The sequence below is a fragment of the Vicugna pacos genome, chromosome 22 (genome assembly GCF_048564905.1).
Source record: "Vicugna pacos chromosome 22, VicPac4, whole genome shotgun sequence".
Lineage (NCBI taxonomy): Eukaryota > Metazoa > Chordata > Mammalia > Artiodactyla > Camelidae > Vicugna > Vicugna pacos.
Genome location: NC_133008.1, coordinates 29,809,114 through 29,821,365, shown reverse-complemented (window position 1 = coordinate 29,821,365; position 12,252 = coordinate 29,809,114). Strand labels below are relative to the sequence as shown.

The window sequence follows — 12,252 nt, the reverse complement described above, 5'->3', positions numbered from 1 at the left end:
GGTCACCATTAACAGTGCTTGTGAACTTGGTTCTGATGCTGCTCCCAGCCCTACAGGGCTGGCAGTCAGTAGGGGTGGAGCAAGGCCTTTCCGAAAGTACAGGAGGAGGAATACAAACCTCTCGACTTTGGAGCTCGGAAGGAGGCTGTGGTTTGATGTTCCTGTGTCTGTGGCCTGGTGCTTGGGTGGGAGCAGCCGCTGCCTCACTCCCTCAACTGACCGTTTCCTGTTCCCGCTCAGGCTGTGGTGGCTCTGGGGCCCACGGGGCAAGACCCAGAGCTCTGGCAGCACCGGCCCCAGGCCTCAGGCCAGGATATGTGTGCAGACTGTCCACTGTGCTTAACAGAGGGCGTGGGTGCTGGGGTCAAGCCTTGCTGTGTGACATGGGGCAAGTGGCAATCCCACTTGGGGCTTCTCTTGCCTCACCTGTCACCTGGATTCAGATGGCAGACATGTATGCGGCTCTCAGCCACGGCAGCTGCTGGTTAAACTGTGGCCTCTGCTGTGTGTCCTCTGCCCTGCCCGTGGCTGAGCCCCTTCATCCCAACTGAGAGGCCATGGTGTGATTAGACTTGAGGTTGTCACTGAGCTCAGTTTCTGGGAATGACTGTTTCCAGTGTCACCACCTCTGATGACTACGTGATGGAAACCAAGGAAGGAAGGACTGGGTGCAGGTCACAGCCAGAAGTGCAGGGCCCCTCAGGGCTCCTGGCAGCCATGGTGACCCTTTGAGGGGAGCTGGCGCATCCATCCGGGAGCTCAGAGCACCCCGTCATTTCTGAGAGGAGGGTACGCTTCAAGCCCTCCATCAGGGAGACAGCCAGGGGTTTGCTGGCATGATACAGGTTCTAGGAAATAGGGGCTTTTAACAAGGGTCAGGCTGCTGGTGTTCTGCCCCAGGGGAGCAGAAACAGGGCAAGGGGTGGGGGAAGGACCTCTGTGGCTCCAGCTTCCCACATGCGGCGCCCATCACAGGGCTGCCCTGAGGCTCCAGGGAGAGCAGGGCCAGGAAGGAAGGGGCCGTGGACCCACGGCTGCCATCCCAGCCCGTCTGTGGGCTGGAGCACGTGACCAACACCTGAGTGCGTGTCAAGCACATTTTGTCGCGTGCCCCCTAGGGTCCTGTCCCTTGTCAGGGAGCCCTTTTATTCCTTCATCGGCAGCCTCTGTGCCCAGGCACCTTGGGGACCCAAGAACATCAGCTCTGGGGTCGTTATGCTCAACCGCGACCATGTGGATGGGCCAGCAGGCGAGTGGGCCGAGGCAGGAAGGGACGTGTGCTCATCCCCTGCCTGCAAAGGCCAGTCCTCGCCGGTGGTGGCTGCTGCAGCTTGGTCTTCCTGAAGCCCCTTGGCCCCTCCAGGGGTCAGCAGAGGCGGTGGGAGCCTGCCTGCCTCAGGACGATGGTGGCGTTCTGGTACTGGGGGTGTAGGCTGTCTGCTGAGGGGTGTGTGCTTTGAGAGCGAGGGTGGAGCTGCCTGGAGCCCAGGGCGGAGGAGCAGAGCCACCTGCTAAGCTGGCAGCTAAAGGGCCCAGACTTGGGTAGACGACCCTCCCTAGACGTGAAGGATAAAAGGGTCGGACTGCAGGTGCTGAGTGGAGAGCCTTCGAGACTTAGGCACGACTCCAGTTCTCGTTCCTAATTGGAGCACTTGCTCGAGATACTCAGGCGAAGGCCCCTGTCTAGGGTCTTAGCAGCCCGAGGCCGCTCGGCCGGGAGAAGGTCCAGCCATGCTCGGGGAGAAAGGTGGACAGTGTGGGCAGGGCGGGAGCCGGGTGGGTGGTGTGGCAGCTCGGTGCCTCCATTGGTGCCAGCCTGCAGGGGCCAGAGCTCTGGGGGTTGGAGCTGGTTTTGGGCCAGGGAGAAGGCTCGGCAGAGGGCTCCCCGGGCAGAGGAGGGGCTCCTACAGCTGCTGCCCCTCGGGCTGCAGGGCAAAGGGCCCCACCAGCCAGCTGAGCGGAGGGCTGTGCTGCACGCCCTCCAGCAGCCGCTCCAGCCGCTGCCACGCCTGGACTACAGCCCGGCGGCTCTGAGCCAGGCGCTCGGCCGGCAGCTCTGCACCGCAGTCAGCAGAGGAGACGACGCTGTAGAGCTCGCAGAGGCTGCGCCGTGCCTGGCCAACCTGCTGCTGGAGCTCGGCAGGAAGGCCCTGGAGGCCGGAGGCCAGGGCGCTGTAGGCCACGTGGAGCTGCTGAATGAGGCCGCAGGCCTTGGACAGAGCCCCGGCGTCTGGCACCTGTGGGCAGAGGAGCGAGGTGAGCGGGGGCTGAGGGGGTCGGGGGGCGGGAGCGCAGGCTCCTGGCAGCACCTCTTGGGCATCGGCTTCCTCTGCTCCGCTGCTCTGATCCTGGTCCTGCCTGACTGGAGCCTGCTGGGCTTTCTCAGTCTGGAAGGAGAGCCCAGCAGAGACATGATGGATTCTCGGCAGGGACCTTTCCCACACCCCCCACCAGGGGCAGCATTCCCAGGCCTGGCTGGCCCTGGAGCCTCGTGTTCACCTTTCCCATGGCATGGCGGAAAGGCCTCCAGTTCAGAGCCAGCCGCAGCAGGATGGTGCATCTAGAGGCAGTTATCCAGATTCCTCATGAGGTACTTGGGGGCTCAGACAGTCAGTGTCACCATGACACACCCCAGCTCCAAAACGCTCTCACATCTCCCAGTGGCCTTTGGACCAAATCCGCCTCCTCACCATGGCCTGCACGGTCTGCCTGGGACACCTCTGACTCCATCTCCGGCTGACACCCCGTCATGCACTCTGCTTGGGCCACGCTGGCCTCCTTTTGTCCCCTAACCATGTCCTGCATGCTGTCCCACGTCCTGCCTCAGGGCCTTTGCACTCAGCCTGGCGAAGGCTTCCTCTGGCCTGGTGTGGTGGCCCCCAGTCCTTCCCTGTCAAATCTCTGTTACTCTCCCCAGAGGTACATCACTGTCTAGTTACCATGTTTCTTTGTTGTTTATCTCCCCCCTTCAGTGGGGGCTCAGTCGGACCTTTTCCTCCTGGATTTTTGGGTCCCTGGTACATTCGGAGTCCCCTATCCCCCACCATCCATTGGCTAATCTTCCTTGTCCTCCTAAGAGCTGGTGAGGGGCAGCATGTGGACCAAATGTTGGCCCCAACTTTTGATCACCCATCCAGCTGTTATCCCAGCAGCTGACTCCATCGGGGGGCCTGCTAGTCATCTCCAGCTTACGTTGTCTAAGGCCAGGCTCTTAATGTTCACCCGACCCACCCGGCATCTCCAAGTGTCTGCTGCTAGAAGTCTCCAAGGCTTCGTAGGGTCTCTTTCTCACTTCCCACATCTAACCTGGCTGCAGACCCTGACAGTTATGCTTCTGAAACACATCCAGAACCCACCTGCCTCGCCACCACTGCTGCTCTCAAGGTCCTGTCGGCACTTGCCAAGATTTTTGCAGAAACCTTCTCATCTCCCAGCTCCAGCCCTTGACCCCCTGTGGCCTGTCCTCCCCACAGTAGCCAGAGTGCTTTCCTTAAATACAACCTCCGGTGGATGAGGCCATGCCTCCGCTCACAGTCCTGGAGCGGCCTCCCTGGCCCCACCCACTGGCTGCCAGGAGCACCACCAGTGTGACAACCCCAGATGTCCCCAGGCATGGCCTAGTGTCCTCTGGGGACAGGACTGTCCCCTTTGAGATCTTCTGGGTTGGAGCAGTGGTTTTCAAATTGGGGTTCAGTTGACTGGGAACGCAGGTGCCTGAGCGTACCCCAGGGATCCTGACTCAGGCAGCATTGCTGGGTTCCTCACCACCTGTGTCGGTGAGGCTGTTCAACATTTAAGAGCCATGACCTTGAGAACTTGGAGAGTCTCAGAGCTGGGGGCCTATCACTGTCTGCATCCGCTGTGGATGGGATGCTGCTAAACTTCCTACCACGCACAGGTCCACCCGCACCACCCACAGGGAGCTGGCGCAAGTGTCAGCAGGGCTGCAGCAGAGAAAGCCTGGGTCAGAGGAAGCGAGTGGAGACAGCGAGAGAGCGTGACCTTGCTGGCCCAGTGCCTATCCCCGGGATGGCATTCAAGTCACCTTTGGGTCCTTTTTTGCATCACTGAACCCCACCCAGATCACATGGGCTCCTCCTACCCTGTCCCCCACTTCACTGCACCTTCCAGCCCCCGGCGCCCTGCTGCTCCTTGGAACACATTAGCTGGTTCTCAGACCACTGTCTGTCCTTGGGGCCCCCACTTCCCCATGACTCCACACCATGTGGCTCAAAGGGACACGCTCCTGCCCAGCCCACCCCCTGCGCGGCTGCCCTGCCTCCTGCTTGGCACCCTCATCGGCTGCAAGGATCTGGCCTCGTGCTCATCGTGCTCCCCAGACACGAGCCCTGAGAGAGCCATCTTAGTGGCCGACAGGCATGTCTACTAGGTGCTTAGTGTTTGTCGAGTCCCCGCACTGAGGAAGGCACCAGGGGAAGGGGAGGGCTCTTACCACCTTGACAAAGGCATCCTCGAGCTGGGCCAGCACGGCCCTGGCCTGGAACTGGCCATGCTGCAGGTGGCTCAGGGCGTGCTCGAAAGCCCGCTGTCGGAAGCCGGGGGCCAAGTCACCCAGACGCACAAAGTAGCTTCCTTGGTCGGCCGTGAGCACTCTTGGCCTGGGTTGGGAGACAGCCAGCCGAGCTAGAAGGGAAGACAGTGGGGGTCATTCAACCCAAGAGGCCCCTTTGTCATCAGGGGTGTGGGTTGTACAAATGACCTGCCCCTGCTGGGAACTGGGACCAGCCTGTCCTATTCTCACCTTGTTCCTCAGCACTCATGGGCTGGAAGATCTCCCCCAGCTCCTCCAACTCATTCCGGAGTGTCACAAAGCTCTGGGCCCCTTCGTGGCCATGTGTGGTGGCCCCATGTCCCACATCCTCCTTGCCCGGTACGGCCTCTTGTGTGAATGTCATCACAGCTGACACGAGGTCCTCTGTGCTGGCGGTGGCTTTGCCCTTAAGATCCAGGCCTTCACAGAGACTGTGCGGGGATGTGGAGACCCAGCAGGACTGAGCCTCATGAGGGCTTTGAATGGTTTGTTCCCCTCCTTCATCCGAGGTCCTGGAACTGGCGAGTCTTCTTGAGGTGGCATCCTGGGACTCAGGCAGCCAATGCTGGATGGTGCTGAGACCAGTTTGCACAGCTCCTTGGGCCACATCCCCTGCCCTGCGGAGCCCACTGGTCACAGCATCTTTAGAGTCCACAGAGACGGCCTTCCAGGTGTCCAGGCCCCCCTGGGCGGCCACTTGGGCCACATTCACGGCATTAGTCATGCCACTATAGACGGTGTCCCTTGTGTCTGTTGCAGCGTTCTGGGTTGTATTCAGCCCAGTTTGCACAGCCCCTTTGGCCACACCCACTGCCCCAGTGAGCCCAGTGGACACTGCATCTTTGGTGCCAGTCAAGACAGTCTTGGTGGTGTCCATGCCAGTCTGCATGGCCCCCTTGGCCACACCCACTGCCCCAATGAGTCCAGTTGCCACTGCATCTTTGGTGCCAGTCAAGACAGTCTTGGTGGTGTCCATGCCAGTCAGGACGGCCCCCTTGGCTACGTTCACTGCCCCAGTGAGCCCAGTGGACACTGCATCTTTGGTGCCAGTCAAGACGGTCTTGGTGGTGTCCATGCCAGTCTGCATGGCCCCCTTGGCCACACCCACTGCCCCAGTGAGCCCAGTGGCCACTGTATCTTTGGTGCCAGACAAGACAGTCTTGCTGGTGTCCATGCCAGTTTGAACAGCCCCCTTGGCCACACCCATTGCTCCGGTGAGTCCAGTTGCCACTGTATCTTTGGTGCCTGTCAAAACAGTCTTGGTGGTGTCCATGCCAGTCTGCATGGCCCCCTTGGCCACACCCACTGCCCCAGTGAGCCCAGTGGCCACTGTATCTTTGGTGCCAGACAAGACAGTCTTGCTGGTGTCCATGCCAGTTTGAACAGCCCCCTTGGCCATGTTCACTGCCCCAGTGAGCCCAGTGGACACTGCATCTTTGGTGCCAGTCAAGACGGTCTTGGTGGTGTCCATGCCAGTCTGCATGGCCCCCTTGGCCACACCCACTGCCCCAGTGAGCCCAGTGGCCAGTGTATCTTTGGTGCCAGACAAGACAGTCTTGGTGGTGTCCATGCCAGTTTGAACAGCTCCCTTGGCCACACCCACTGCTCCAGTGAGTCCAGTCGCCACTGTATCTTTGGTGCCAGTCAAGACGGTCTTGGTGGTGTCCATGCCAGTCTGCATGGCCCCCTTGGCCACACCCACTGCCCCAGTGAGCCCAGTGGCCACTGTATCTTTGGTGCCAGACAAGACAGTCTTGGTGGTGTCCATGCCAGTCTGGACAGTCCCCTTGGCCACACCCACTGCCCCAGTAAGCCCAGTGGCCACTGTATCTTTGGTGCCAGACAAGACAGTCTTGGTGGTGTCCATGCCAGTCTGGACAGTCCCCTTGGCCATGTTCACTGCCCCAGTGAGCCCAGTTGCCACTGCATCTTTGGTGCCAGTCAAGACGGTCTTGGTGGTGTCCATGCCAGTCTGCATGGCCCCCTTGGCCACACCCACTGCCCCAGTGAGCCCAGTGGCCAGTGTATCTTTGGTGCCAGACAAGACAGTCTTGGTGGTGTCCATGCCAGTTTGAACAGCCCCCTTGGCCACACCCACTGCTCCAGTGAGTCCAGTCGCCACTGCATCTTTGGTGCCAGTCAAGACGGTCTTGGTGGTGTCCATGCCAGTCTGCATGGCCCCCTTGGCCACACCCACTGCCCCAGTGAGCCCAGTGGCCACTGTATCTTTGGTGCCAGACAAGACAGTCTTGGTGGTGTCCATGCCAGTCTGGACAGTCCCCTTGGCCACACTCACTGCCCCAGTGAGCCCAGTGGCCACTGTATCTTTGGTGCCAGACAAGACAGTCTTGGTGGTGTCCATGCCAGTCTGGACAGTCCCCTTGGCCATGTTCACTGCCCCAGTGAGCCCAGTTGCCACTGCATCTTTGGTGCCAGTCAAGACGGTCTTGGTGGTGTCCATGCCAGTCTGCATGGCCCCCTTGGCCACACCCACTGCCCCAGTGAGCCCAGTGGCCACTGTATCTTTGGTGCCAGACAAGACAGTCTTGGTGGTGTCCATGCCAGTCTGGACAGTCCCCTTGGCCATGTTCACTGCCCCAGTGAGCCCAGTTGCCACTGCATCTTTGGTGCCAGTCAAGACGGTCTTGGTGGTGTCCATGCCAGTCTGCACGGCCCCCTTGGCCACACCCACTGCCCCAGTGAGCCCAGTGGCCACTGTATCTTTGGTGCCAGACAAGACAGTCTTGGTGGTGTCCATGCCAGTTTGAACAGCCCCCTTGGCCATGTTCACTGCCCCAGTGAGTCCAGTCGCCACTGCATCTTTGGTGCCAGTCAAGACAGTCTTGGTGGTGTCCATGCCAGTTTGAACAGCCCCCTTGGCCACACCCACTGCTCCGGTGAGTCCAGTTGCCACTGTATCTTTGGTGCCTGTCAAAACAGTCTTGGTGGTGTCCATGCCAGTCTGCATGGCCCCCTTGGCCACACCCACTGCCCCAGTGAGCCCAGTGGCCACTGTATCTTTGGTGCCAGACAAGACAGTCTTGCTGGTGTCCATGCCAGTTTGAACAGCCCCTTTGGCCATGTTCACTGCCCCAGTGAGTCCAGTGGACACTGCATCTTTGGTGCCAGTCAGGACAGTTTCGGTAGTGTCCATGCCAGTCTGGATGGTCCCCTTGGCCACACCCACTGCTCCAGTGAGCCCAGTGGCCAGTGTATCTTTGGTGCCAGACAAGACAGTCTTGGTGGTGTCCATGCCAGTTTGAACAGCCCCCTTGGCCACACCCACTGCTCCAGTGAGCCCAGTGGCCAGTGTATCTTTGGTGCCTGTCAAGACGGTCTTGGTGGTGTCCATGCCAGTCTGCATGGCCCCCTTGGCCACACCCACTGCCCCAGTGAGCCCAGTGGCCACTGTATCTTTGGTGCCAGACAAGACAGTCTTGGTGGTGTCCATGCCAGTCTGGACAGTCCCCTTGGCCATGTTCACTGCCCCAGTGAGCCCAGTGGCCACTGTATCTTTGGTGCCAGACAAGACAGTCTTGGTGGTGTCCATGCCAGTCTGGATGGTCCCCTTGGCCATGTTCATGGCACCAGTCACCCCACTGCAGACAGTGTCCTTGGTTCCGGTCAGCACAGTCTTGGTGGTGTCCACACCTGTCTGAACGGCCCCTTTGGCCACACCCACTGCCCCTGTTACCCCACTGGCCACAGCATCCTTGGTGCCTGTGAGTGTCGATCGGGTCATGCCCAGGCCTCCCTGGACCACGCCTTTAGCTGTGTCCACCACGCTGGCCATCCCAGAGGAGATGGCATCCTTGGTCTTGGTCATCTTGGAGCACACCAGGTCCTTTGCTCCAGAGATCATCTAATGAGGAAGTACAGTCATGATCAAGTGTAGAGTTGAGAGGCACCTAACCACCCCCAACCTCCTCCGTTGATTCCTCATGTGCCCTGGGGAGAGGGACCCCCCCCATCAGCCTTGCCTGCTCAGCTCCCACCCAGCATACCTCCCCCCTGCTCTCAGGACACAGCCTCAACAAGCTCTGTCACAGTGGTCCCCCTGATTCAGGAGGATCCCCCCACCACTGACACTGCTTCTGAGCACTTCTGGGACCCTCCTGGGCTCGCTCAGCAGGCCACTGAATCACACAATTGTTCATCTTGCCTAATCTCTACTTATGGCAAATTTTCAGCCTGGTTTTCTCATTATAGGGAGAAGTTTGAGGAGACCAGATGCTTCTTAAAATGAGTGTATTCAAGTAAGAGAAGAGGATCAACGTTTAGAAAAATAAGAAAAGCACAGGTGAAGCACAGGGCGCGCACCACAGCCAGCTGTCAGTAACTTGAGTTTTTGACCCTCCGAAGGGCCGCTTTCTCTAGTTCATCGTTTAAACTGCTGAAGGGTTGTGGTGGCCTCAGGGTCGCCACCCCCCAGGTCATGCTGTTTCCAATTCAGGGGTTCTTAGCTGGGGCGATCCTACCCCCAGCGATGTCTGGGGACACCTGTCGTGGTGATGACTTCGGGGAGTGGGTGTTCCAGGCATGGAGTGGTTGAGGGCAGGGAGGCCGCTGCACACCCCCCAGCGCCTGGGACACCCCCTACAGTGAGTGACCCAGCCGTGTATTGTCCAGAAGGCTGAGGCTGAGAAGCCCTGAGCACTTTGCAAGTAGCAGGTGCTCCATTAACACGAATGAGGATGAGTGGAGGGGGCAGGGAGAAAAGATGCAGGGGGCCCCTCAGCTGCTGGAGTCTGTCTTAATTTGGGCCAGAGGGTGAGCCTGGTGGTTCTTCCCCCTCTGAGATGCTCCAGTCTGGCTGAATTGAGGGCAGAGGGGAGTTGAGGAAGGCTCCAGAGTGGGGCGTGTGCTGGGTGGAAGGGTTAAATTAGGGCTCTGCCATGCCTGCTGTGGCCCTCAGCTGTCCTACACCAGCCACTCTGCTTGTCCTGGCCTTGGGGACACGATAACATGGGCGGTCGCCATTTATCCAAGACCGAGGGTAGATGCAGCGTCAGCTATTATTCAGCCTCTGCCTGCCCAAGGTTCAGATCCCACACTACCATGTCTGGCTGTGTGACCTTCAGCAGGTAGCTTGGCATCTCTGTGCTTCAGCTATTGTGCAGGGTACTACTGCTCCCTTCCTCGCAGGGCGGTTGGGAGGGTTAATTACTAAACAGCACGTGTGAAGTGCTTAGCCCAGACCCTAACAGGTGGTGAGTGAGTTACCACTGTTTCAGTTAGGCCTGGAGCGGGGTGGTAGGTGTGTAGACCGTATGGAGCCTTATTGTTTCAGGTAGTGAGGCAGTACTGCACCCATTTCACAGATGTGGAAACAAAGGTCTAGAGAGGAAGACTGCCTGGAATCCCACAGTGGGACACACAGGGGTGCCTGCCCTCACCCTGGCCTATGACAGCACCCCAGATGGCAGGAACCAAAACATCCCAGGAGGAGGTAGCCCAGAGGAAGACGGAAGCCATCAGACTAGGCTCTGCCAGCTTTTCTCACCTTGTCTGAAGGTGGCAGCATCTTCTCTGCCCCCTTGGCCATCTGCTCCAGGTCGGTGGCCGCTGTGGGGACAAGAGCCAGTCAGACAACCCAGGGAGGGCGAGGGACACAGGCTGGCATCAGCCGCCCTGGTGCCCATTGCACAATCAGTGGGCAAAGCCTGAAAGGTCAGGAATGTCCTAGCCTCCCTACAGGGACAGCAGAAGGTGACATCCACAGCCTTGGGCCTGGCTCAGTCACTAGCCCCGCCGGGGGCTCCCTCAATCCCCAGGGCCTTGGTCCCCTGGAGCAGGGGTTCTGTGGAGTTTTCTCTGCCTGGGTCCTGGGTGCTGGGTGCCCACCCAGGGGAGCTGCAGGGAGAGGAGTCGGGGCTCACTCTGCCCCACCCCCACCCCCGCTGGCAGCTGCCTGTGGGCCTGAGGACATGGAACAGAAGTCAGCTGGCTGGGGCTCCAGGCCCAGAGCAGGGCCCAGCCCGGGCAGCTGCTCCAACCTGCACTCCCCTGCCCTAGCTTGTCTCCCGGCCGTGGGGCTGGGGCTGCCCCGGGCACCCCGGCTGAGCAACAGTGTGACCTCAGGGAAGCTGCTGCCTCCCTCTGGGAACACGGTCAAAATCTGCGATGAGCTGAGACATGCAGAACACCCAGCCCCTGGTCCTTGGTGCATCTGAAATGGGGTGAGGGTAGGCAGAGAAGGGGTTGAGAGTGTGGGGGGCACTGCTGTGTTCACACCCTCATCTCACTGGCTGTGCCACCTCAGACTACTCCCCCTCCACATTTATGCCTCAGTTTCCCATCTGGCGCTAAATAACTGTGCCAGCCTCATAGGGTCTATTGAGATGATGCAGGCACATATGAAGTGCCCCCCCCAAGATGGGCAGGAGTCCCTGCTAGAGCACCCCCATTCCTGAGGCCCACCTCCAGAGCCCCCGCCTCCATGGAGCTGTGCACTCACCCTGGGCCTCGGGGACTGGAGCACCTGCAGGATCTGCAGCTGGCCGGGACTCTCTTGCTGAGCTGTGGGCGTTGGCCACCAGGTTCCGAGCAGAACTGAAGCCAGGCAGGGACCCGAAGAAGCTGCCCAGGGTCTACATGGGGTGGGGGACAACATGAGTGGAGCCAGGCTATGGCGGGGGTGGGGCAAGGGAAGCATCAGACAGCCCTGGGTTCCAAACCGCCTTGGGCCCTTGCTCCTGGGCAACCTCAGGGACGTGTACTAGCCACTCTGAGCCTCAGTCTCTTCGCCTGGGCAGTGGGCAGGTTCAGCCTGCCTCCCGTGGACAGAGGAAAAGTTCCTCCTCTACGTCTCCAGAGGCCTTTTCCTTCCATGGCCCACATTTCACAGATGGGGAGACTGAGGCTCAGAGAGGAGCCAAGGCAGGCCCAAGGTCACACAGAGGGGAAGGAGCTGAGGCTTGTGTCCCCCACCCTCCAGCCTGAGACTGGAGAGAAGATTGGCACTGTGGCTCTCAGAGCCCTCCCAGTCCGCCTGGGGAAGCCCCGCTGGACCCCAGGACTTTGGAGTTCCCTTTCCCAGGGTTCTGGGGGCTCTCCATGCCCCAGCTGGAGTCTCACCCTCCTGCCTCCTCTCACCTTGCCCTTGGGTTTAGGGGGGTCCCGGCCTCCTTCATCTTGAGCAGACATGGTAATCCTCTAAGAAGCTAGAAGGAGGCAGAGAAAGAGCGTGAAAGGGGGCTCCGGGCCTCCTGCCGCACACTCAGAACCCCAAGGAGTCCCCAGCGCCCGCCTGGAGGCCGGCCTCGCCCTGGCATTGCCCACCTGGACTGTGTGGTAGTCCCCGGGAGTGACGGGCGGCACCGCTGGCAGCTGGCTCTGCTCTCTGTTCCCAGGCCTTATAGGGTCTGGGGCGGTGCAGGCCTGGCCGCGAGAGGCAGGCGGCCAGAGGGCCAGGGGAGGGCCCTGGACGGTCACATGCCTGCCTGCCTGGCCCAGTGTGGGCCCCGGGCCCAGCACCTTTTCCCTGCTCTCAGCACCAGGCAACTTCTGCCCACGGCACCCGCCCCGACCAGGCTGAGTGATTCATGGGCCTTCCTGTACCCCCAAGGCACTGCCTGCTTACTCTCTTGGCCTCCGGTTTACATCTAGGTTTGGTTCAAATCTCTTCTCTGCTGGGCCACCTTGGCCAGTTACCAGGCTTGTGCCTCAGTTTCCCCTTCCAGACTCCTCCCCGTGGCCCA

General features: G+C 60.1%; 1 protein-coding gene across 3 annotated transcripts; it reads right to left on the bottom strand.

The window, feature by feature from the left end:
• Nucleotides 1–2: 2 nt before the first annotated feature.
• Nucleotides 3–12,041, bottom strand: PLIN4 (perilipin 4). 3 transcript variants are annotated; one of them, XM_072947927.1, is made up of 8 exons: nucleotides 11,834–12,041; nucleotides 11,648–11,715; nucleotides 11,010–11,142; nucleotides 10,056–10,117; nucleotides 4,763–8,414; nucleotides 4,457–4,644; nucleotides 2,310–2,387; nucleotides 3–2,237 (listed from the first exon to the last, which is right to left on the bottom strand). In XM_072947927.1, the coding sequence occupies exons 2-8, from the start codon at nucleotides 11,696–11,698 to the stop codon at nucleotides 1,905–1,907; spliced, it is 4,497 nt and encodes a 1,498-aa protein (XP_072804028.1). In that variant the 5' UTR covers nucleotides 11,699–11,715; nucleotides 11,834–12,041; the 3' UTR covers nucleotides 3–1,904. The 3 variants fall into 3 exon arrangements, with proteins under 3 accessions (XP_072804028.1, XP_072804025.1, XP_072804026.1); XM_072947924.1 differs by lacking the exon at nucleotides 2,310–2,387 and having other exon boundaries at nucleotides 4,454–4,644; nucleotides 11,834–12,040; XM_072947925.1 differs by lacking the exon at nucleotides 2,310–2,387 and having other exon boundaries at nucleotides 11,834–12,040.
• Nucleotides 12,042–12,252: the final 211 nt, after the last annotated feature.

Excerpts from the sequence above, each read along its gene's own strand:
- PLIN4 (XM_072947927.1), bottom strand. The coding sequence starts at position 11,698 with ATGTCTGCTCAAGATGAAGGAGGCCGGGACCCCCCTAAACCCAAGGGC. Across the intron at positions 10,118-11,009 it reads TCCAGTCCCCGAGGCCCAGG|CGGCCACCGACCTGGAGCAG; the intron begins GTGAGTGCACAG and ends TTGTCCCCACAG. Across the intron at positions 8,415-10,055 it reads TGCTGCCACCTTCAGACAAG|ATGATCTCTGGAGCAAAGGA; the intron begins GTGAGAAAAGCT and ends CTTCCTCATTAG.